Source organism: Camelus ferus, chromosome 7, assembly GCF_009834535.1.
Source record: "Camelus ferus isolate YT-003-E chromosome 7, BCGSAC_Cfer_1.0, whole genome shotgun sequence".
Lineage (NCBI taxonomy): Eukaryota > Metazoa > Chordata > Mammalia > Artiodactyla > Camelidae > Camelus > Camelus ferus.
In genome coordinates, this window is record NC_045702.1 from 19114154 (window position 1) to 19139808 (window position 25655).

General features: G+C 46.4%; 2 protein-coding genes across 2 annotated transcripts in view; both read right to left on the minus strand.

The window, feature by feature from the left end:
• Window positions 1–25155, minus strand: part of LOC106729703 (TRPM8 channel-associated factor 2) — a 31838-nt gene extending 6683 nt beyond the window's left edge. Inside the window, 1 exon segment of the mRNA XM_032484368.1 lies at window positions 25027–25155. The gene's annotated coding sequence lies outside the window, so the exon portion shown is untranslated.
• Window positions 285–25162, minus strand: LOC102520523 (TRPM8 channel-associated factor 2). The gene is made up of 8 exons (XM_032483557.1): window positions 25027–25162; window positions 22908–23541; window positions 7454–8445; window positions 7084–7181; window positions 5881–6094; window positions 5302–5541; window positions 3399–3736; window positions 285–838 (listed from the first exon to the last, which is right to left on the minus strand). The coding sequence occupies exons 2-8, from the start codon at window positions 23528–23530 to the stop codon at window positions 560–562; spliced, it is 2784 nt and encodes a 927-aa protein (XP_032339448.1). The 5' UTR covers window positions 23531–23541; window positions 25027–25162; the 3' UTR covers window positions 285–559.
• Window positions 25163–25655: the final 493 nt, after the last annotated feature.

Below are 25655 nucleotides of genomic sequence, written 5' to 3' on the forward strand. Positions count from 1 at the left end.
TGGAATGTGGAATACTCTCTGAGCGTCACAGTTACGGACAATTAATTCTGAACTTAGACAGAGCCACAGTCTCTCTGTAACACAGACAGGCTCCAGCTTCCAGAGAATGTGTGGAAAGTCAGGTTTTGTCTCGGTCTCTATGGCAACCTCTTAAACCCAGCATTTTTCGTTCCTTATCTCTGGCTTCTTGGGTAAGAACACCCGTTCTGGAGTTGAGTTGCCTGGGTTCAAGTCCTTGCTCTGCCTGTAAGGGAGGCTAACCACACGCTGGACAACCAGGAAATCAGGAGCAATACCCTCTTGGAGGTTAAATTTCATGTTTAATAACAATTCAGTAGTGAACATGGGATAAATCAGAACTTTACTGAACTTACATTTTCTAGGTGAATTTTTGTTTAAATTATTAATCATTTATGGAGGAAAGTGCCACAATTTTTTAATTGCAAAAGCCCCGATTCTTCTGTGATTTCAGAGGTAATTTAACATCCCTAAGTGACTGTTTTCTCATTTGTGAAATGGAGTAACTCAGAGGTTTGTCGTGAAGATTCCACGAGGTAACTCATAGGAAGTACCTCACACAATCCTTGGGGCATAAAGACTGCTCATTAAGCATGGGGTTTTCCTCCCACCCAGGCAGACAGGCCAGGCTGTCAGCCACTTCCTTCTGGACCGGCCAGCCCCAGGCCTCAAAGAAAGGAGCCAGATTCTTCTGCACCTTTTCAGAGAACTTCTGCACCCACAGGTTCATCTTGCCAGGGTTGTCTTCAGGGATGTCAGACAGGGTCTGGTACTCAGCAAAGAGCTCGGTGAACGGCTCCCACCCAAAGGCCTCCTGGAGCTGGGAAGACAAGGGAGGGCAGGGTGAGGCCCGGGGGTTAGTGGAAGTCCTGTGCAGCACGCATGCCCACGAGTGCACTTCCCTCCCGGTGCTTCTTCCCCTCAGTCATCCACTAGCTTCATTCACTTCTTCACTCGCCCCTGTCTCCCCTCTTACTCCTGCACATAAATACAACCCTGCTGGCTCGTTCCACCCCCTGGCCACGAAGCCTGTACCCCAGGATCTAGTAGGGGACTTCATGAGGATCCTACTGTCCGAAAAGAGGTAGATGCTCAATAAATGAGAGCTGTCACCATTATCTGAGAAAGACTTATATCCCCAGTTCCTTCGTGTTCTCCCAGGCACCAGACAGGTTTGTGCCTGACTGAGATGGGGACTGGGACCCCAAAGCTGGAAACTTCCAACAATTTTCAGACATAATAAAATCCTTTTTTTTTTTTCTTTTTTAGCCACCTCAGACCTGTGACTGTTCTCTTCTTCGTGGAACACTGCCTTTGGGATGAAACAAGGAAGAAGCAGGTATGTCACAAGGGGCTCAGCGTGGGAGTGGATCAGACTTTATAGGGAACAACTCACCTGAAAGCCATGGACAGGAGGCCCTTGTTAGCTAAGAATACAGAGATTTAGAATTAGCGGGGATCTTGGGGTTTCCAAGACCTCACTCCCCCTTTGATGGAGGAGAATCCTCTGACTCTGGGGTGTAAAAGCCTGAGGACAGATGACACTTGGATCAGCGCCCTCTGCTCGCACTGCCTTGGCCTTCGACGGTCCTCCTGCTCATCACCGTTAGTTTAATACATCGACAGATGTGGCACTTACTACACAAGTAACATTTATTAAATATCTGCAATGTGCCAGCTGTAGTGCTAGGCAAGAGCTCTTATCCTTCTGGAGGTCCCTGGCCAGCGGGACAGACAGACAGATGTGTAAGTAAAGAAATTACAAAAAAAGTTGGCTTGTCAAGGAGATGGCGTCAGGAGAAGAGGACGATAGAGCTGAATTGTGACAGGTGACTTGACAGGTGAGAGACAAGATGTTCAAGCACGTTTCAGCTGCAGGAGGGAAGCATGGAGCAGCCGAAACAGTGAGACGTGTTCCCAGTGGGGAGCAGGCGGGTAAACTGGAGGGTAACTGTGGAGGTGGGAGACTGGGAGTTGGGAGGGAGGTACTGGTGAACGTCTGATAATGAGGGGCCTTGTGCGCCCAGCCGAGCAGCTTCTGCTGTATCCTGTGTGCAAGGGAGAGCACGTGACGAGGTTTAAACGTGAACCTGCAGGCTGTTTTGGCGGTGGCAGTGGGAGGCGGGCTGCAGGGCGCCAAAGCAAGATGCCAGAACAGCCGGAGGAATGATGGGGAGTAGACCCCCCGCAGGTGGGGAAAGCCAAAGGTGTCTGTCTGTCCTCAGACCAAGCCTCAGATTCCAAGATGAGGGGGGTCTCTGCATAGCTTTTGCAAAATGATATCCAGGGCTCCCTGGTGAGTCGGCCAGTGGGTAGAGTGGAATTAGGGCTTTGTCTTGCACTTCAGTGCCGACTACCACGAGTGTCTGCTTCCCTGCAGACCCTCAGACTGGTTCTAGAAGAACCCTGAGCTGATGCAGTGCAAAGTGATCTCATTGACTGGGGCTGTCTCACACTCACTCTTCAGAAAAACGAGTGAAAGAAAAAGAATCAAAGCGGGGGTTATGGAAGTGCAAAAGTCTGGGCTTGTCACGAACTCCTGATTTCAGGTTCTGGGGCCATCATTTACATGTGTGACACTGGGCAGGATGCCCGCGGTCTTTAACTCGATACTGTGCCTATGAAAAGCGGGCCGTGCCCACTAGAGGGTCATGGCACACAATGTAGGGGACCTGATGTGGGGAGCGGCTTTGATGACTTGAAAGTATTAAAATTCAAAGCAGGATGGGCGAGGGGACAGGGATTTACGCTCATTTCACAGGCAGTCAACTTGCTTCAGGACCTTGGTGCTCTCCCGAGTTGGTTATTTATTTACTCATTTCAGAAACATTTTGGGTTCAGGTGGGTGATGGAATTCTGAGAATCTTGTTACCAGATTTATTTCCTACGAGGCTGTCTTAGTAATGCAGTTGCCCGTAACACGTCACTGTAAGTAACTAAGAAAGAATGCAATACTTACTGGACCCGTGAAATTAAGGAGAGGGAAAACAAAGCAAAACAGAGCAATTACCGTTGCTGAAACACTTTGGAGGGGACAAAGGACAAAAGCAGTGCGTGCGAGAGCTGTGGCTCAGTCTCGGGGAGTCTTACTCAGCAATTCCGCCCTTAATCAAGAAATCCGGGGCTGTGTTTCTCTCTACTTACTTTCTTTCATAACACTTTGCACTTCCTCTTACTTGTCATTGTGAAATCATAGGAGGTGAGAGGCACAGGAGTCACTGTCTCCATCTCAGAAACGTGTAACCAGAGCAGCACCGCCGTGCAGCCAGGGGAGCTGGTGGGCCCAGGCTAGCAGGGGTGGTTGGATCGAAGCTTCTACCTGACAGAAAGTTCTGGCCACCCCCACCCCACCCCAGTCTCCCTGAATTTCTGCTCAGTACCTGTAGATACAGTTCCAGAGCCGTCCACAACTCCCAGTCATTCAGGGGGGCTCCCTTTCCCAGATGTGTTTTGATCCTCTTCTCTCGTTCTGGAGGGCTCAGATCAGGGTGGGCCTGATCCCTGGGGATGCCCAGGACCGTCTCGTGCACGTAGACTGACCACAGGTTGCAGGTGGCCTCGGAGGTGTGCGGGGGGAACTCCCACTGCCAACGCTGCTGGTTGTGGCCCAGCTCGTGGATGGGTCCCCACAGACCTCTGCTTCTCACGCCTGTCTCATTGATGAGCTCCTGCACCGACTCCAGGTGGCACATGATGGGGTACCCTGCGTGCATCCAGCCTGGGGACACAGGACAAAGAGTGAGGAGGGGGCGGGGGCACCTGCCCAAACCCATCTCCCTTCGTTCCTCTCCACTGTGTACATTTCCCTCTCCATCCTGGCTGTCCCCAGTAATTCCAGAATCTCCATGCTGATTGGAAAGCAGATGCTCTCTCTGACTTGGTAGAGACTGAAGAGACCCTACCCTCTTCCCAGCCTCTCACTCTGGCCCTGGATAGTCCTGTCAGTCTGGCCCTGGAGAGTACCGTCACTCTGGCCTTGGATAGTCCTGTCAGTCTGTCCCTGGACAGTCCTGTCACTCTGGCCCTGGACAGTCCTGTCACTCTGGCCCTGGACAGTACTGTTACTCTCTCTATAACTCAGTGCTTCATTTTATGTGATGTTCCCTTGTATGTGAGTTTGCGATGTAAGGTATTGTGTCTAAATTTGAGATCCTTGAGGCTAGAACATTGCCATTCCTTCTCCCACATAAACCACTGTTGTCCAGGTTCATTCTCTTTCATATCAATAATCTTGTCTTTTTTTAAAAGATAAGAAACCAGGTCCAGAGAAATTTTCTGCACGTTGGAACCAGACGTCCTTATTTTTTTTAGCTGCCATTCTTTCCGCTAAGCCAGTCAGTACTTCACATAAGCCTCTTTACTCTCTTGTTTCGTTGCCAACTCTGACTTATGTTTGAAGGAGGTTCTTCTGTTTTAACTTCTCCTTGAAACACCGTCACTGTTCCCTTGAGCTCCTGGTACTGATTTTTCTGTGACTGTTCTGCCATCCTGTGAAATCTCACCTTGTAGATGAACATGATTTACCTTTTCACATGTAAACATCTTTTTATTCCCATCAAGGTCCATGTCTTGAATGTCTTTTTTCTCTTTACTGGTAAAATTATGTCTTACACATATTGGACATTAGAAAAAGGCAAAATAAAATTCAGCAGAAGGAAGGAAATAATAAAGATCACAGAGGAAATAAATAAAACAGAGATAAAAGCAATAGAAAAGATCAATAAAACTGAGAGCTGGTTTTTTGAAAGGATAAACAAAATCCTTAAGCCAGGCTAACAAGAAGAAAAGAGAGAGGACTCAAATAAGCAAAATAAGAAATGGAAGAGGAGAAATAACTGATTCTACAGAATACAAAATCGTAAGAAAATACTATGAAGTTATATGCCAACAAACTGGATAACCTAGAAGAAATGGACAAGTTTCTAGACACATACAGCTTGGCCAAACTGAGTCAAGAAGAAACATAATTTGTACAGACCAATCACTAGAAGTGAAATAGAATGTTTAATTAAAAAGACTCCCTACAAACCAAAGCCCAGGACCAGATGGCTTCACTGGGGAATTCTACCAAACATACGAATAACTGACCCCTAACCTTCTCAAACTATTCCAAAAGACTGAAGAGGATGGAACATTCCCAAAGTCATTATATGAAGCCACCATCACCCTGATACCAAAACCAGATAAAGGCACTAAAAAAAAGAAAATCACGCCCCCCCCCCAAAGGCAAAATGATAAATAAATGGTGTCCATAGACTAGGAGCCTCCCCCCGGGGTACCCACCGGCTGAGAGCTGCACGTCAGCAACAATCCTCTCTGGACAGAGGAAAGGGAAGGGCTGGGCTGCCAGCCTGGCTATGGCCTGCATCATCTCATCCCAGAGGCGGAGCAAGGGCTCGGGGTCGTCCAGGCCCCTGAGGTCTGCAGTTGGCAGTGTCAAGATGATGTTGTCTGTTGCCAGCTCCCCCCAGGGAGCCGGGCTCTCCTGGATACAGTTCCTCCACTTCTCCAGGGACGTCTTACCTGGGAATAAATACCATGGATCCTGTCACCCACTTCCTCAGGTTCCCTTGAGCTGAAAAACACCACCTGAACTCCCGGAGGAGGACACTGAAATAATGAGCGATCATCACGTGGGGCTGCATGCTGCGAACTGAAGGACAGGCCTCTAGACCCTTCCGCCTGTTCTGCCCTGAAGTCTCTGTGGACACAGAGTGTACCTCACCTCCTGCCTCCACTTCCACCTTGAACAGTTCTTCCTCCTCCTGGCCACCAATCCTCTCCCTCCCCTTCGTAGCAGCAGCCCACAGCTACTGCGGCGTCCCCAGATCTCCCGCCTCCCTCCACGTTCAGTCCACTCACCCAGCTTGTAATACGGGGCAGGCACAGCTCTTCTGATGGTGACAGACACAGGGCCCAGTGTACTGCCCTTGGGCACGATGACATAGAGAAGACCACCCCAGAGGCAGGCGACTGTCCGTGTGGTCCTATCCATGCTGCACTGGTAAGTCACCACGGGGGCTCGAGACAGCTTGCTGGCGCTCGTCAAGTCATCGGTGTGGCAGCCAACCTGTACCTGGAGAGGGGATTCCACCACGTGTGAGAGGAGCTGGGTCTCTGTGCTGTGGGTGTGGGGTTGTGTGTGGTGCGATGTGGAGGGCACGTATGAGAAAAACTCCGGCTTCCCCTTCCTGTGAGCTGTGCATGCAAGTCTATGAGATTTTAGCACTCCAAAAGGCATACGGACCGCAAGGTATGGAGAACCATTTTTCTGGGGATTTAAACAGCTCCACAGTGGACCATCATTGGGCGGACCAGGCATAACCCTGAGGCTGATATTGACCAGGGTCCCCGGTGCCTCTGCAGCAGGCGCCAGGGCCCAAGCCCATGTCGTTATTCTGATGCTGGGAGTGAGGCCTAGGGGCTCCTCATCCCCACTCTGTGTACAGAAAGGAGGCCCGTCCAGAGGCACTGGGGTCTGGGCTGAGCCAGGGAGGACTGGCTCTCTCCTCCCTCTCGGTCCCGGCCTCCCCTCCTGCTCAGATGGATTGAGTGTTGTTTGGTCTGGAGCCCTGGGGCTGCTTTTCGTAGGTTTAATGTAGGTGAGCTCAAGAAAGGAGACTGACACAGAAGAAACCCCAACTTGTGGTGGGAAGTGACCCCCCCAGAACGGAGGCAGGAAGAATTTAATTCTGCATGACGGCCTATTTTTGTGAGTGATGGGATTAAGTATACCCTTCAGGTGTCAAGGTAAAGGGGTTTTAAGACTCAGGAAGGCTGAGCTGGGAAATGAGTGAGACTCTGCACATGTGACAGGTGCTTTCTCCTCACGTCTCTGTCAGGAGGTGGAACTCTGAGGGCTTGTGTCTGGGCCTGGATCTGATGTTAGGAGCTCTGGCATCTTCAGCCACTGGCCTGGGCTCCCTGTGACTTAGCCGTTCCATCTGTGAAATCTGTGACACGGGCAGAACGATGCCCGGCACTCTTGGGAGCACGGCTGCGAGCTGGATGAGAATGCAGCAGCTCTGTGGCTCTGAGATGTGGCAGAGGGGGTTCTGGTCTTACCTTCAGGCCAGCAGAGGCCGCAGCTTCAGACAAGGAGACTTCTGCATCTTGTCCATTATGGAGGTAGAGCCCTGTACTCACCCAGGCATCCTCGCTGCCTGAGAAGAACCATAGGAGAGGCTGAGTTCTCCCCCGACCTGACTTCACCCCACCTGGAGCCTCACAGTCCCTCCCAGGGCTACAGCCCTGCTCTGCACACCTCCGCTCATCCATGCTTCTTGCATGCATCCTTCCTAAACCCTAAGCAGAATCCCAACCCCAGTTCCCTTGAAAGTACCTGACAGAATGGAGCTGGCCTGCCTGAGCTTCAGTGTCTGCGTGCCCCGGGAAGCCTGCTAGCCACACCTTCCCCCAGCCCCGTCTTCCCTACCTGGGTTGCTTCCATCGATCTCCACCGTGATGGGGTGATCTGAGATGGACAGACTGGGGCTGCAGGACCAGACCCCAAGCTCCTGCGCCAGCTGGGAGCAGTCATTGCCGGAGTGCGCCAGCTCTGTGGCCAGGTAGAGCACTGCCGCCTCGCAGGTGTCACTGGCAACTGGGTTTTCCCGGCTCACAGCTGGGAGGCCCGACAGGCGCAGAGTCTTCCGCAGGAGCCGGTGCAAGGACGCATAAGCAGGGACCCCCTTGGCCGGAATCTGGAGGAAAGCTGCACCATCGACTCCCAGTCTGGCTAGCCAGCTCTTTTCCAAGTTCCCACCCCCATGATTCAGGACAGCCTGGAATTCAGAGAGCGCCTTGCGGAAGTGGTAGCTCTGCTTCTCCGGGGAAGGGACAGGGAAGCAGCCTGGGTTCACTGTCTGAGCTAGGATACTGAGGCCAAAGCAGTTGAGGATGACGTTACCAGGGAAGCCAGCCAGAGCGGAGCTGCCTGGGTTCTCGGAGGCCCACCACCAGGCCTGGCCCCCGATCAGCAAGCCCCCACCCTCGGCCACAAACTCCTGCAGCTGCGTAGCCTCCTCGTCACTGTAAGCCACACAGCAGTAGACACACAGGTCTCCCGTCAGATGGGGCTCCAGACTGCATTCCAGGCCATGCTCTGATAGCAGGGCACACAGGTTTTCCAGACTTGTGTTCACCCCAACTTTGCCCGTCTGGCCTCTGGCCAGCCAGTGCACAGCATTGAGCAAAAAGGGCTCCATCTTGGGAGCACAGAGCATGCCTTCGTGGGCAGCTAAGACCACCCGGCCCCGGCCATAGCGGGCAGCTGCCAGGAAGCAGCCGAGCGAGGCATCTAAGCCCAGGGGGAAGGCCAGGGCCCCGTGCACCAGCAGCTGCGAGGGGATCACTCCCGTCTGGATGTCCAGCTCTGTGATCCCTTCCAGGAGCTGCTGCTGATCCTGCCGGGGATCCTCCCCACACCTGCAACAGGGACAAAGGAAAAGGAGCAGAGGAGCTGCAGTTAGTGAACCACTGAAATGAGTTCACTGAACAGAGAAATCTGTGTGGGTTCAAAGATTACAGAGTTCATGCCAATCTTATTCTTACTAATAACATTTGAGATTTTAGTATGTAATACCATTTATTGAGTGCAAGGCATATTTTTTTACCTTTTAAAACAATTGATGGCATATCATTTAATTGGCAGTTTCCTCTTTAAAACTAAAATTTAAAAAATTGAAATAAAATAAAATAATGGTGCTCCTTAAAATAAATGTCATAGATTTGATGAAATGCTGAAGAGTGAGGTAGTGGCTTTATCTGCACATTTTAAAACCCACATTCCCCAAGTAAACACTTCCAGGAGTTTGTTCTTTCCATGTTAATCGACTGAGTGTTGAATATTCTGCCTTGAATTTCAAGTCTTTAAAGTACAGGCATACCTCCTTTAATTGCACTTCGCTTTACTGAGCTTTGAAGATACTGCGTTTTTATTTTGTTTTGTTTTTTTACAAAGTGAAGGTTTGTGGCAACTCTGTGTCGGGGGAATCTATCAGAGCTATTTTTCCACCATCATTTGCTCACTTTGTGTCTCTGTGTCACATTTTGGTAACTGCATATTTCCAGCTTTTTTGTTATTACTATATTTGTTACGGTGATCTGTGATCAGTGATCTTGGTGTTACTATTGTAATTGGGCATTTTTTTTAGCAATGAAATATTTTTACATTAAGGTAGTTCAGACATAATGCCATTGCTCACTTAAAAGAGTACAGTCTAGTGTAAACATAACTTTTATATGCACTGGGAAACCAAAAACTTGGGTGACTCGCTTTATTGCGGTAGTCTGGAACAGCACCCTCAGAATCTCTGAGGTGTGCCTGTAACTAAGCTTTCAGATGAATTAAGTTAGAAAAATAGATCTGTTATTCCTTTAAAATGTAGTCCTTCTTATACATTTCTCAGAGAAGCGTTTCTGTAAAAGAAGGCAGCAAAAAACATCAAAGCCCCCTCTCCACATGCTGCTTCTGATCTACTGTTTAATACTAAACTTGAAGATTTATACAAGCCAACTTAAAAAAAATTCTCACTTAAATCTGATAGGAATATTTACTAATTTGTGTTGAGAAATGACCAAAATGTAATGAATTCAGAAATGATTTTGTATTTCAAGAATTTTTTAAACCCATCTGTAGATACTTTAAACGTCAAACAATAGGAAATTGGTTAAATAAGGTATGGTTAACTAAATAACAAACCATGCACTAATTTAAATAATTATTAGATATTATTAGTAAACGCTTAATAGAAAAAATATAAAAATCAGATTCCAAGATACTATGCTCTAAATAAGCCGAAGTTTGCAAACGAAACACTAAAAACAAAACCCACAAAACCAGACATAGAAACAGTATCTAAAGTACATTTATCAAAATGTCTTCAGTGGTCATGTAAACTAGTAGGGTCACAGATTAGCTTTATAAACCTTACTGTCTCATAATAAAAATAAAAAATAAAAAAAAAAAAGACTTACTCATTCGAATAGCAAAACATTACCAAACTAAAGCCCCCTTGTAGAGTTTCTCCTTAGTTTCTCTTCAGCATGAAAACGAGGACATATCATGGTTTAGTTTTGTCATCTCATTTTCAAACTAACATGGCAAATGTCAAAAGGTTTCAGGCGTCAGTTTGGCCTGTAGCTTTTTTTCTCCCTTTAGAGACTTAAAGACTTATTTTGTGGAGTAATGATGTTGAGTTACAAGACTCAGCTTGTAGACTTAGCTCCAGGTGTTCTTGCAGAATCTTCTGACAGATAAGGTCTCAGCTAATGATAGGACATCTTTACTATGGAGAGCCACGTTAATGCCACCGGTGACCTGCAGTTTACACGCATGTGCTTATAAAACTGTCTCACTGCTGCCATGCAGCTGAGCCAGCCACCGGGGGGCTCTGGCTCTAATCAGGAACGATCTCGCCTCCCCTCCGGCAGGGCAGCCAGAAAAGCCTTCCTTCTCAAAGCCACCACTTCCTCATTTGTTTCTGGGAGAATTCAATAAAGATGACCTCCCTAAACTGGCTAACATAGTGCCTTCAACACATGTTAGTGAGTATTTAAAATATATAAACACATACAGAATATTTATCTGATAATTAAGCCCTTTGTATCTGATAAACAGGGACCTTAGTACCAAAAGGTCACTGTTATGGGTTGAGTTGTGTCTCCTCCAAATTAATTTGTTGAAGTCCTAACCCCTAGTACCTCAGGATGTGACCTTATTGGAAACAGGATCATTGCAGATGTAATTAGCTGAGTTAGGATGAGGTCACACTGGAGAAGTCCTCATCCAGTATGCCTGGTGTCCTTATAATAAGGGGGGGGTCTGGACACAGACACCAGCACAGGGAGAACACCATGTGAAGTGAGGACAGTGCTCAGGGTGATGCTTCCACAAACCGAGGGAGGCTAAAGGTGGCCAGCAAACCCCCAGAAGCTGGGAGAGGGGCTTGGAATAGATTCTCCCTCACAGCCTCAGAAGGAACCAACTCTGCTAACGCCTTGATCTCAGATTTTCAGCCTCCAACTGTGAGACGATAAAATTCTGTTAAGTCAACCAGTTTGTGCTGCCTTGTCACGGCAGCCCTAGGATGCTGATAGGATCACAGTTCTGAGCACTGATCCACGTAGAACACCCTCGGTGTAGGCAACATGTAAAACCAGTCTGGATGTATCCTAATATTCTGGACTTACTTTCAGAAACACCGATACTGAATCAGAAGGTTGCTCTGGGGTAGGAGCACACTCTGTTTGTCTCCGGTTCCAGCAGCACCCAGTGTGGTCCTGGTGGGGAGACACTACCTAGCAGCAGTAAGACACGCCATAGAAACGAGGTGGCAATTATGTCACATTAACCTGCAAGGGGACTGGAGCAGCCACCCCAGCTGCACTGCCTCTCACCTCTTACCTCGGCTTCCTCTGCTGAAAAAAGGACTCACCCCCTCATTAAATATGTGAATACACGTGTGTATATGTTTGTATTTACATGTTTGTGTATACATATATACACATATGCACAGAGACCTGTGTGCACACACAGACATGTATAATACCTGTAGATGATTATATGGACGTGGGGAGAATATGGAAGCTAACACCCTGGGTTGTCAACACTGGTTCCCTGGGAAGGGCTGGTAAGATGGTGCACATGGTACCATGAAGGAAGAGCAAATAAAAACCCGGGATTTAGCCATACTGTGGCTTACTATTTACCAGTTGAAAACAACAGGTAGACCTAGGACAACTAACATGGATAGTTCAGGATGAATCCACAATAAACTGACAAGGGCATTCTGGATTGAGTGATGGAGAGAAGGGGCTGGTATTGAAAGAGATGCTTAAGGGGCTTTTGTCTTGTCAGTATTGTTTCTTTAAATAAGGAGAACCTATAAATACATTTCTCGGGTAATTAACAAATTTTAAATGTTAAAGTAACTGATGGAAAATAGAAATAAAAGCATAGTCTACAAATGTACTGGGAGAACTTAAGTAGAGAAAACTAGGTCAAATAGAGTAGAAGCCAAAAAAAAAAAAATTAAAAAGAAACAATTAAAAACAAAATAAGAAAACAAGACGACAAGAGTAATACATTTGAATTATCAGTATCTCTGAATGGATTACATTTTTATATGAAAAGATAGATGCTCTCAGAATGGGCTGAAAACATCTAGGTACAAACTGCTTATAAAAGACACACTAGAAACTAAATGCCACACAAAGACTGAAATGAGAAAATCAACAAAGCTGTATCTGGAAAATACAACAAAAAGAAAGCAGAAGTGCCAGTATCAATATAAGATGCAGTTGACCTCAAAGAGGAAAGAATTAAAGATGACTATTTTCTATGAACAGAAGTTAAGCTTTCCAAATACACAATTTTCATTAACTTTCATGGGCCTAAAAACAAAGTGCTAAAAGCAAAAACTGCTGCACAGAAAATTAAAACTTGATGAATTCATCATCGCATTTGGAGATGGTAATGGATCTCTCAGCATCTGATGGACTGATTCAAAAATGAAAGGACAGAGATCATTTGAGCAGAAAGACTGACAAGCTTGATCAGAACCAGAAGACAACAGTGCTGTATCTTAGAATCTGAGGACGAGAAAGTGAGAGCCTACAATGCTGTACTGTCAGTCTGTTTTGTAAACATAACAGAAGAATGAAGACATTCTGAAACATGATACATTAAAAAGAGTAAATTTTTACAACACACACACAGGCAGAGACAAGCAACTGAGATGATTCGTATCAAACTTCTAAGAGTGTCTGCCTGAGTCCAGGGGATGAGCCCAGGAGTGGTGGTGTGAAGGGGCAGAGGCAATTTGCTGATCTCCTCTGTACATTTATGTATTGTTTGTATTTTTCGTAGTAAGTTTGAATTAACTTTGAAATATTTTTGTAAAGAGATGAACTGTTTCTCAAGATAAAAAGAAGAGAGAAAGAAGGGAGGGAAGAAAGGGGGAGGAAGGAAGGAAGGACGGATGAACAAGTCAGCATAGAAGATGGGATGCTAAGTAATTCTTAACAGATATTTGTATTTACCAATATTTAAAGCTTTTATAAATCTGCATTTACAATATTTAAGTCTGGATAATAACATAACGGAAGTAGCTATTATGTAATGAGGTTTAAGATATGCTAGGCATTTACACATACTGCTTATCTCTTTTATAGAACAAACCTGAACCTATTCTTGCTTTCATAGATGAGGCTTAGAAGAGTTGGGCAATTTGTCCCATGTTCCTTAGCTGATAACCAGCAGGGACAGGAAGCAAACCCAGGGTGGTTTGTCTCTAAAGCCAGTGGTGGTGTCCACACACTGGAAATCTCACTCTATTACTGAGTCTTTCGATGAAGCCCACAGCAGCCGGGTGTGCGGCAATCAACAGGTATATTTTGTGCAAAAGAGGCTTTAAATTGACATGAAGGTGCGAATGATACTGTATTTATGCAAATGGAAAAGCATGTGTTTCTTCAGAGCTGGAAGTGCAAGAGAAGGCACTGAGGAGGGAAGGAAAGGAGAGATGGCGGTGTTTAGGTAACATACCAAATCACACCTGAGCAAACAGGTGATGTGGGCGATGGCTTTCTGGATGGAGACTTAAAACCTGGCATAGCGATTAATGACAGCAATGACTGGGGAGTCCAGTGTGAAGCGAGCTGCTGGCATTGTCACCATGCCCTGGCCTTGTCTCCTCTCTCCCTCATGGTGGACACTTGACTTACTTCACCAGGCGTGTTTGGTTCTTAATTTGTTCTCTTCACTCTGAAATCCCCTTTTGCATGTCCTTCTGTCTCTCCGTTTATTTTACACATATCTTTAGGAAGTTCTGTTATGCTGTGAAGCATTCTCAAGGAATGAATGTGTATTCATTCATCTATTTATTCACTAATTACATAATCTACAAATATTCTATTCTGTTCACTGGGCCACATTTTTCTTCCAGGCATAATTGATTCTGTTGTCTTTCCGTACTAAATTTCTGTCTCTCTTACATTTCCCTTTTAAATTAATTATCGCCTTTTCATATAGTTACTGTACAGATTGTTTTCACAATTGGCACGAGCAGATCTTTGCACATCCTGATATCGTATGGGTGAGCTCTTACCCAGGACCTGTCTGTATGTAGATACACACCATGTCCATTCACCCTGAAGTATATCGGGTCTGTATAATGCTGCTTTCGCCTTCTTGTCACCTGAGGTTTGTAGCACTAACTGAAGGGCAGAGATCATCTGGGGCCTAATACTGTCCTTGCTGGGGCCTCGTTCCTCCACTCTTCAGGGACCTAAATCAAGGCCGACGCCACCCACCCAGGCATGGAATGCACTGGAGGGGTTCAACCCGACCCCTGTGCTTGGCAGATGGCAAACACCAGCGTCCCTTTCTGCCTCCACCTAATCCTGAAGGAGCTCGGCTGCTTTTACACTTGTACTCACCCAATCTGCTCATTCTTGTGTCATGAGAAGGCATTAATGACACCTCTTGCATTTGTGGGTTCAGCTTTTTCCCTTTGGTTGTGCGTCATGGGTAGGCACAGTGTCAGGAGAGGCCGCACACTGCACCACACCTCAGTCACCTGGCCCTCCCGCTGGCCATGAAGCCGCAGTACCTGGGATCAGCATCAAAGCCTCCACACTCAGCTGCTTGCTCACTAGTTATCATCCACTCAGTCAGACTTGGTGGGAGGGCAATTCTGGGATCTAGGCTCATTTCACACTCCCTCTACCTGGAAACTCTCTACTTAGGGACCTTGAATATGAAAACAGAACCATGCTGCTTACAAGCTGAGAGTCCTCAGACAAAGACCTTGCACTCAGCGGGGTTGTGGTGGGGATCGAGAGAGAGAACACATAATCGTCAAGAGAGGGATAAACCTAAGCGACTAGTATGTATTCACTTTTATATGAGCAGCTCCTAATATGTTCTGCACCTTGCGGGTCACACCCCGTGTAAGCATAATGAGCTGTTGAGCCAAGGTCAGTGTTTCCCCCAGACTCTTCTCTGTCTTTGGATCTGGCTTTGCATATTAAAGTGTGGGCAGTGTATATAAACTTAGGTGTGCAGCCAGCTCTTGCCCGTGGGGATAAGACCCGTGAGAGGATCTTTTGTTGGTTTTTAGAGACTGCTCCTTCCCTCGGCAGACAGGACAGTTCCCTTAAGGAGTTCCAGAGCCTCCCTCGGGGATCTTACATTAGCAAGCTTGTTTGATCAGCCCAGGAGCCTTTAACCCAGATTTGCTGGCAGGCAAGGTCACTGAAAACTTCAAAGGAGACATGCATGGAGGAGGCAGGCATCTGAGCTGAGGGCCTGGGCTCAGTGCAGGCCCTTTTAAGACTTTAGAGTTGATGGGGTTGGTCAGCTCCAGCTCAGTTTTGGGCTGAGGGTGGAGGCCCCCGGAACTCAGCACGTTCCATGACGTGAAGCTGTCTGTAGTCTTAACCCTGGTGTCACAGGCCACCCTTTCTCTCCTATGCTTTAGAATGTGTGTTCGTTCACCTATTTACTCATTAATTTATATGGTCTGTAACATCTGTTGCTCTCTGCTACGTTTCGCACACCGCGCGCTGAGAATAAAGCAGCACACAGCGGGCAGGGTCAGTGCACCCGGGGAGCTTCAGACTCCGGAGGGCTGGACACGCACTGGCATGTACGCAGACAGGGTATTTACAGATTGTGGTCACTGATGTTAAGGCAAGAGACGGAGAGAAGTGAAACTGGAAGTTTGGCCCTGGGGTCACTGAGGAAGGCTTTTCTGAGCAGGGTGTTTGAGCTGAAACTGAATAAGGACAATAAACTGGCTTTCCAAGAGCTGAGGGCAGATGCAGAGTGGGAAGAGAAATCCCCAAACCAAGCCTCAGACTTAGCTTGGCCATTGAGCTGCCAGGCTATTTTTTTGACTAACTGCATTTCTAAGTATCTTAGTATTTTATAAGATAAGAAACTGTAAAGAAAAAAATGTTGCCATTCCAGTTCTAAAGGGTCAAGCCATCAGCCACCACAGTCACCCACCTACAGGGCACCCTGAGAGGAATTCAGGATGGAGAAAACCCGAAAGCATTCCAGCTTTGGACTTACTGGCCCCTAGATAGTTAAGATGCACATCTAAGGAAATATTGGACATGACCCCAGATTCTTGAATCTTCCCCGACAGAAAGGCACTCAAATCATTAGCTTGGGATGCCTGTTCTTTGTCATTAGCAGTAATCTTTTGATGTTCAAAGACATGTTTTTTCCCAGCAAAAAAAATTCATGTATATATCCTGGCGCCTCCCTGACCTCTTCAGAGCCGTTCCTCAGAGCTCTCTAGAGCCCATCTCCCAGGCTATAGCTCTCAGTAAGTCCCCAGATAAAACGTAACTCACAACTTTACGTTGGGGTGTGCTTCCTTCAGTTGACAAAACCTAACGTTGCACTTGCGGCCTCTGCACTGAGGGAGATTTCTAAAATTCCTTAAAGATGTGAATGGCTGATTTGTCAGTTACAGCCCCTCCTCAAAATACCCAAACCAGAAGATAGCTAAGTACTCAACTAAAGGAAACAGCTAAAACAAATTATGGAACATATATTGTGGTTAGAAATTCGCCTTGAGAAGATGACTTTTAGAAATAGGAAAGTGTCTTTAAGCAAAAACAAAACAGTGGTACTATGTAGTCACAACTAGCAAAGATATATGACAGTGGAAGATGGGTGAAGGTAAAGATTTTGTTGGGGATGTTATGAGAAACTAAAAATATTCAAATGCTTAATGTCATATTGCTATTTCAGTAAAAGTTTTACAAATAAGGAAAACTGATAATGTGAAAAAATTATTTTTATTAAAGTATAGAACAAATACAGACTTAAATGCTACTATAATCCCAGTGCCTAAAATAGCATTTAGAATTTAATAGGCACTCAGTATATTTTAGTTGAATGAAAGAATGGTTATATAGATGGGCACTAGAAAGAGGGAAGGAAAACTGATATTTAAGAAGATTTGTTTCTTTATACATTTTGTTGCTGAATTAATGAAGCAATTTAAATGATGTGAGGTCAGAAAAAGTATGATTTGAAGACCATTTTCCTACTGTTTAAGGGTTTACAAGAAGGCAGAGAAGTAAGGTAAAAACTTTTCCTCCCCAGGTTATAGATAGACAATTTGGAGATAACAAATGTTTAAAGATAAAAATAGTAAACATCCATCAACTTATCACTAGAGATACAATATTAATACTTTTCTTCTGGTGTTACGTATTTCACCTACATATGCACACATTTTGACATCATTTGAATTTAGTTTTATACCTTAATTTTGTCTATTATATTATGAATATTTTCTTAGTCCTTCAACTAGTCTTTGACACATGATTTTTAATGGCTACATAATTATTCACTCTATAACTCTAGGATATATCATAATAATTTAAGCAATGTTCCATTCATGGACACAGAGTTCTCCCAGTGTTTTAATTAATAGCAAAAATACTATTTAAACATTTTCTATCAAATACTTGCCTCATAGCCCAATTTCTCCTCCTGTCCAATCCTTTTCCTTCCTTCCTCTCCCCTTCTGATGTTGACGTGGAGTGTATGCCCTGACAAACTTCCCACACACTGGTCTCTGTCTCTGAGCCAGCTTCCTGGGGAACCCAGTTCTGGGGAATTTGGTAGTCTTTAGCAAAATTACATTTGCATTTCTCCTTTGACTTGGCAATCCCATTTTCAGTGATATGGCAAAAATATGAAAATATACGCACAAAGGCATTTGTTACAATATATATGCAACAGTAAGAATACTAGAAAAATTTTTAGAAAAATACTTGAAATTTGAACGTCGGTCAATAAAGAACTGAGTAAACTATACTGCATCTATACACTATATATAAGAAAATATATAGTGCATATCTCTGTACTATTATAGAGCCACATCCAGGAAATCATTTTTAGTAGAAAAGTAAGGGGGGAGGAGAATACACATAGTACACTATTGCCTTATTCAGGAAAGAAAAGGACCCCAATGTGCATGTGTGTGTGTGTGTGTGTGTGTGTACTTATATATAAACAAATTTTTTAGAAGGGGAGTGAGGAAGGACATTATACGAAGGGGACAGGGCTAGAATATAGGCTCTTGAGATTTTACTTTGGATCCACATGACTATTTTACATAGCTATAAATTAAAATTAATTTGCAAAAGTATTTCTGAAAAGCACAAGTAAAATAACCAAACGAATCTCCATGTGTATTTACTCAGTGGTAGAATCACAGAGAAGAACTATTCTAAGTGACTTTAAGGATGGTTATTTGATTTTAGATAACCTAATAAAATATGCCATAAGGATAGAAAGAACTAATAGAATCTTTAATTGTGCTGGTAGCAGTACATTTACTTTGCAGTTGTTATGTGTGTATTGTGGGATAAAGCAAACGAGTCATGATGTTGCTTTCTCACAGAACTAGGATTTTTCATCATGGGATAAAAGGAGACACAGATCTAAGGTTGCTGAAATTAAATAAAACTTTGTAGCTCCAAACCTGAACCTGAAATATCAGTGTGAACTCTTGATGTATTTACTTTTAAAAATACTTATTTCCTAGCTCTGCCCACTCAAAACACCCAGAAATAATCAACCCAGCGGATTGTGATTTCTAAATACCATTTTCCACTAAAAAATGAGGGCTTTTTGGAGAAATGGCTGATCTTGGGTCTGGGGCAGGGAATGTGTAACATGACACGGAAACTTCTCGTTACAGTAAAAATCAAGGAAATCTATTCAGGTTAGGTCAAAAAGATTCAGTAATCAACTCAAATAGGCTCACAATGACCAAACACAAGACAATTTTGGCATTGATAATGATAATAAATGAAACAACACATTTGTTATGTGGGTGTGTTTCAATCTGTGAGTTCATAATGATACTAAAAAAGTTTCAAACAAGGAGGGGAGGGTACAGCTCAGCGTTAGGAGTGTGTGCTTAGCACGCACTAGGTCCTGGGTTCAATCCCCAAGTACGCCGTTAATAAAAAAAGAAAACTAATTACCTCCTCCCAAAACAAAAACAAAACAAACAACGAAAGTTTAAAAAAATTTAAAAATTTTTTTTAAAGTTTCAAACACAATGGTAACTGTTGGAATATACTAGGGATCCAGCTCAGTATTTTGAAAATGTTAAAAGGAGTGGGGATGGGGAGGATCAAGCATGTATCTTGCCTTCCCTATGTAAATTATACCACGTGGTAAGCAAATATATTCTGTCCTCGGTATCTGTACATCCATGCATTCCGCCAACCCTGTGTCCCTTCCAGTCTGGGGTTGCCTGAATTCATGGATGTGAGACCTGTGCATAGGGAAGATGGACTGCAACTCTGCCACTTTATGTAAGGGACTATGTCTCCTCAGGTTTGGTATCCACAGGGGTCCTGGACCCCCCCCCCCCCAACAGATATAAAGGAACAATTGTAGCTGACGAAAGGAAGTTTGTTTTTTTTTTATAGAATATTCCAAAAATATTAAATAAAAGGAATGCTAGAATTTTAAACCTGCCATTTGATAACCACTAATGAGTTCATGGATCAAGGGCTAGGCAATGACTGTTAGACTGCTGACGTCAGGAGGAGAGAAACAGACGCTACCTTCTAACCCAAGGAAGTACGTGCTACCACCCAGGGAACAGGCCAGAAATTCAAACATGAATCCGATCAAGCCGCTCAACCAGGGTGTGGGAAGCTTTTTCTTAGCAGCTGGTTATAAACATCTTATGCTTGGGGGCCACACATCCTCCACTGATGCTACTCAGCTCTGCCGCGGTGGCTCAGACACAGCCACAGACAGTACGTACACACGCAGACCCATCTGTGCTTCTGTAGAACTTTAGTTACAGAAACAGGGGGCTGGCCCACAGGCCATAGTTGGCCAACCCCTGCCATAGACTCTAGATCTAACTTCAAATTTACGAAAAATACAGAGGACAGAGGAACACATTCAGTGAGACCACAGGGATCCAGTCAGCAAAACCCAGACTGAATTCTGAAGCAAACTCTTAGGACAAAGTACCTAGTTTCTTCAACAAAAAGGCAGCAAGAGATGAAAAGAGCTGGAAAGGAAACTCACACCTTGTATGAGACATAAAAGTAATCAAAACATTTGGGTCTTAATTCCAACAAACTGAGAAAAAAATGAGATAATCGTGGAAATGTATAATGATATTAAGGAAGTATTACTTCTTTTAGGTGTGATAATGGTGCCTTGTGGTTATATTTTCAAAGCAGTTTAAACCTTTAGAGATACATACTGAAATACAGATGGAATATGCCTGCGATTTGCTTCAAAATAATTTGGGGTGAGGCAGGGGTGGGGCTATGGCTGAAATTCGACTGACTGTGAGTGGGCTGGTTTTGAGGTCAGATGAAATGACTCCATGGGGGCTGTAGTATCTCTATTTTTGCATACGTTTGAAGTTTTCCATAATTAAAAGTTAAAATAAACACAAAATATATCCCAGATTTAGCGGCAGAGATGAAATATGTAGGCATAGATGAAGAAAAACAGGTTTTAGTTTGCTGGACAGGAGTCCTTTGGAACAATTAAGAGGAATTAGATTGATGGGGTTTAACCTGTTTGTCCCTTAGAATTAGAGTCAAAGACAAGCTGGAGTGAATCAGATCTACCCTGCCATCTCCGAGAAACCCATCACCTCCCAACCCTCTCAGAGGGAAGGAAGTCCAAGTGGGCCAAGGCGTGGGGCTGAGGGCCCAGGGCACTGCAGGGTGCTCGTCAAATATGTGTATGCCCTTCCTTGTAGCAGAATCTTGATTTCTTCAGAGATGCCAGTGCCCATTTAAAAATATTCAGCCCCTCAGACCCTCTGGCAGTTAGCTGAGCTAGTTTTGGCCACTGAAATATAATAGGAGTCTTTTGATCAAGGCTCCCAGAAAATACATTATTTTCTGCATTAAAAGGGACATATTCAGCAGGTGTACCCATTCTAGCTTATTCTTGCCCAGGTGTAATTGCAGTGCCCGAAGCAGCAGTAGCAATCTCGTAACCATAAAGGTAAAAGTGACACACCACGATGGTGGGGGTGGAGAGAGAGGATGAATGAATCCGCTTGAGCGAACCTGGGAGGTCACGAAGCAGGGAGTCACTGCCCAGGCCTGCCCTGCCTGGACTTCATGTTACGTGAGAAAACAACCTCCTACGTGGTCAGTCCACTGTTGTTAAGTCTTCTGTGACAGTGACCCAACACAGTGACTTACTGATTTAACAAGTTCCCTAAAACCCCAGATATCCTGAACTAAACTCCTCACCTCTAATCTGTCTTCCAGTCGCTCACAGCTCCTTAAGCGGCAACGCCCATCCTGAAGGCATTCGACCACCAAAACTCTTGACTCCTTCCCCTCTTACTGCATATTCGGTTGAATAGCCAAGCCTGCTGGGCCCAGAAACTAACCTCCAGCCCCTCCTTATGGCTGCAGTCCAGGTCACCATTTCTCATTTCAATACCTCCTGAATGGGCTCCTGTTTCAACCCTTGCCTCCTACAGTCTGTTCTCCACCATCACTCCATCAATCAAGGGTTCTTTTTGGATTGTAAGTACCTTATGTCAACCCTCTTCAAAATCCAAAAATGCCTTCTCATCTCGCTACGGATAAGAGCTAAAGGTCCACCCATGGACTTCCAGTTCCTGTAGGACCTCAGCTCCAGTCCCCATTCACTCAGCTCCAGTCACACTGGCTGCCTTGATGTTCCTGGAATGAACCAAGCGGGCCTCGGCTTTAGACTCTCATCTTCGCTCCTGGCTCTGCCTGGAACCCTCTTTACATATTTGGCCCTATGGCCATTTTCTAAATTCCTTCAGGTCTCCTAAATGTCACCAGACCAGAGAAGACTTCCAAGCTGGCTACCGGCTTGTTTGCCCTCAGATCCTCTTCCCACTCTTGTCTGTCAGCTGCGTAGCAGGATCTGCATTTCCTGGGCCCTCAGCTTCTGGTAGGTTCAGCCCATTAGAGGCAGAAGAATGGAGGCAGGCAGGAAGGAGGAAGGGGTCAAGGGATGTGTCTCTCTCCAGTCTGTGTCTCTGGCCATCACTGTGTCTTCTCTGAGACTCAGGTTCCACCATGCAGCTCCTACATACATCTGGGGTCCCAGCTCCCACTGGACAGGCCCAGCACCACCCCAGGCTCCACCAGGCGGCTGCAGGACCTGGCCTCCAGGACCACCCCCACCTCCCTCTGTGGGTCCTGTTGCTGCTCATCTTTCAGTTACCGTGCTGTCGCCTGTGCAGTTTTCAGCTCGTGGATCACCGGTTTAGTTAGTTCCCCATATTAAATCCCTTCTGTTTGAAACACGAACTAATCCTGACCAGGCCTGATTGATAAACCTTCCCTGATGACCTTAAACAAAATACCCTCCACTCTACTTGCTGTCACTCTATCACTTACCCTGCTTTACTTTTCTTTAAGCTCTTATCAACACCTGCTAGAGTTTGTATCTGTTTCCTTAACTGCCTAATTCTCCACTAGAATATAAGTGACAAGGCAGCAGGGCTCTGTCTGCTGCATGGAGCCTGGGACATGGTACGTGCTCACACAAGGGAGCAAATGCTTTCTCATTCCTTTAAGAGATGCACACACTCTGTGTCTCAGGCACCAGACACGGGAGACAGCGTGGCAAATATGACAAGCTTTCCTATTAGACTGATTGTCACTCTGGCCACCAGCAGGGGTTGCAGTGAGAACCCAGCCCCTCTTGGGCTTCAGTGCATTTTAATTATCCTGTTTTTCATTTGTGGTGGTTCTGAAAAGGAGTGAAAAAGTATGTGTATTAAAAGTGGACGCTCACTGAAGAGGGGGATCAAATGTATTGTGAACATGTGTCAGACTCCCCATAGGGAAACACCACTCACCTGACCTGGAGAGGGATCTTGGGCACCTTCTTAGAGACCTTGAACTGGCCATTGTCCCCACAGGTGTCAGTGAAGTACACTCCGGCCACACTGGTCACCTGGTTCCCTGGGAACTTGGACAGCACCTTGTCACTGCCGTGCTCATTGGCCCAGCACCAGGCCTGGCCCCCGATGAGCAAGCCCCCTCCACATTTCACAAACTGGATCAGCTCTGCAGTCATGGTGTCATCGTAGGCATCGATGCAGTAAACCCCCAGGGGTTCTCCCGGTTCTGGCTGAACCTGGGCCTCAACCCCAGAGCCCTGCAGGATGCTGGCTAGTGATGCCAGGGATGGGTGCACTCCAACGGGAGCCCCACGTGAGGGACAGAGCCAGCCCACTGCATTGAGAAGAAATGGGGCCAAGCCAGCCTCCAGTAGGTAGCCCTCGTGGGACACAACCACAAGGCGGCCTTGACCATAGGAGGAGGCGGCAATGAGGACCTGGCCCTGGTCATTCACCATGACTGGGAAGGCGGCCTCTCCAGTCAGAAGGAGTTCACTGGGGATGGGGTCTTTGGGGACATCCCAGCTTGTCACTCCAGACATGAGGGCCTCAAAGGCAGCAGCCGGAGTTGTCGCCATGGTTCAATCAGCTGCAGCAGAAGAGAGCAAAGACTCAGTTTGGTCAGAAAAAACGAACGAGTGAAAATTCAAACAACTAAATGCATTCATATGAAAACCACTTGCCAGGTTCCCCAAAATATGCCAAGCCCTGGGGGTGTGGCAAGGAACACAACAAAGTCCCTGCTTTCATGAATCTGATACTTGAGGTGGAGAGGGACAGTAAATAACTCGTTAGATAAACAGATAAAATGCAGCAATTAATAATTGTTAGATAAAAATAAAACAGGGATGTGATATCGAGCAACTGGAAAATTACTTTCGATTGGGTGGCAGGAGAGGCCTACATGAGAAAGTGACATTGAAGCTGAAACCTGACATTTAAGTCATACATACATGACATAAAGGCCCTTCCCTGCTGGCTTCCCCTCTTTCCAGGATTTGTCCTCCCCACGTCCTCACTGCAGTGCTGGGCTCACTGCTCAAATCAGCTACCTGCACTCAGGTCCATCTGTCAGGCTTTGCTTTGGGGAACGGTGTCAACAGACAAACACCAAACCCTTCTGCTCTGTCTGTCTCATCCTTCCTCCCTCCTGTGTCCTACACCGTCAGCCGCCTCATTTAGTTCATCTTCTTTCACCAGTCTCTCCACTATTGGTCCCTGTGGTTTCATATGGTTTCTGTCCCCAGGATGTATTCTTATCTACAGCCATCTTCAAGCCATCCGACTCACATGTCTTCCTAATCAGAACCCTCCAGATTCATCTCTCCCCTGAGGGAAAAACAGTGCCTCCCCCAGAATTTAAGCCTCCAGGGTCTGTGCTCTCCAGATTTTTAGACTTTTTTCCTTTCCCTTTCTCCTCCAAATCTTTAGTAGGCTTGGCTCTCTGAGCACTCCCTGTATTTCCAGGAAAATTCTAGCTTCTTTTTTTCTCTTTTAACTTCCTTCCCAAGTACTACCTCTTTCTTAATATTGTCTCCAGGAAAGTGAATTCACAAAAGAGCACCAGTCCCCAGCTGGAGAATGGAGCCAGTGCGTGCCTGACCTCAGCTTTCGGGAAAAGGCAGCGGGAGGTGAGGAAGCCTGAGGTTGAGTTAACTGCCTCTGACAAGCCAAGAGAGGTCTTTCAGGAATTTGAGCCTCCCTAGTTTTACAAGAAAAATAACTAAAAAACCCCAGAAAAAAATATGTTCTCAGTACTCTGACCCCAACTCTCTATAGCTGCGTGCACGCGCGCACGCACCCACCCCCACACAAGCACCCTCCACGCCATCACACATCATTTATCAAATTCCTGACCCACAAATTCAAAGAGGTGACAGAAAAGTGTTTTGAGAAAAGTAGCAAAGAGCGAAAGAATGGTGAAACGAAATAAAAACATGAGCCTAAGAAGAGACAGACACCCCGATTGCCGCGAACGTTCTCAGGCCTGCGTCTGGCACCTCGGGGCGCACCACCGTATCCAGGTGCTGGCCCCCGCCCCTCCCCGCGGGCCTGCTCGGACCGGCGAACTTACGCTAGGACCGCAGAGGTGCGCAGCGCAGGCTGGAGAGCGAGGACTGGGCAGGGGCGCGGCGCGCGGTCCAGACCTGCGGCCGGGCCGGGGCGGGGCGAGGGGCGGGGCCCCGGGGCACCTCCGCTAGGCCCCTCCCCGCCCGCTGCACCTGGGGCAGCGCCCTGCGAGGCGGGTTCCCTCGGCCTGCGGGGCATCGGGCCCGACACCGCCCCTCCTAGACCCTCCGAGGGTTCCTGCAGTGCCAGAGGAGCTCCGCAAAGTTACTGTCACACTTGGTGAGGAACATAAACGCCAGGTCTCCAATAAATCAGACTTGGGGCGGACAGTCCCCCAACGACGACGTAACTCACGGCCGAGGATCTGCCTTGGCCCCTCATGAAGCCGGACACCCTCCCCTCCGGTCCTGGGGTGTGGCGTCCAAGAACCGCAGCCGCCGCGTCACCCCCGTCCCGGCCGCTCCCGCGTTGAGGGGCTGCCTCCTGGTGGTCAGCACCCGGCCGTGCGCCCCGTGCCGGGAAAGATAAGCGACGGTCCAGGCAGCTCAACCAAGAGAACCGCGTCTGGGAGTGTAAACAGAAATGCTGCCCAGTGATGTGTCTTACAGCGCCAGGCACGTCCATTCCAGCTGA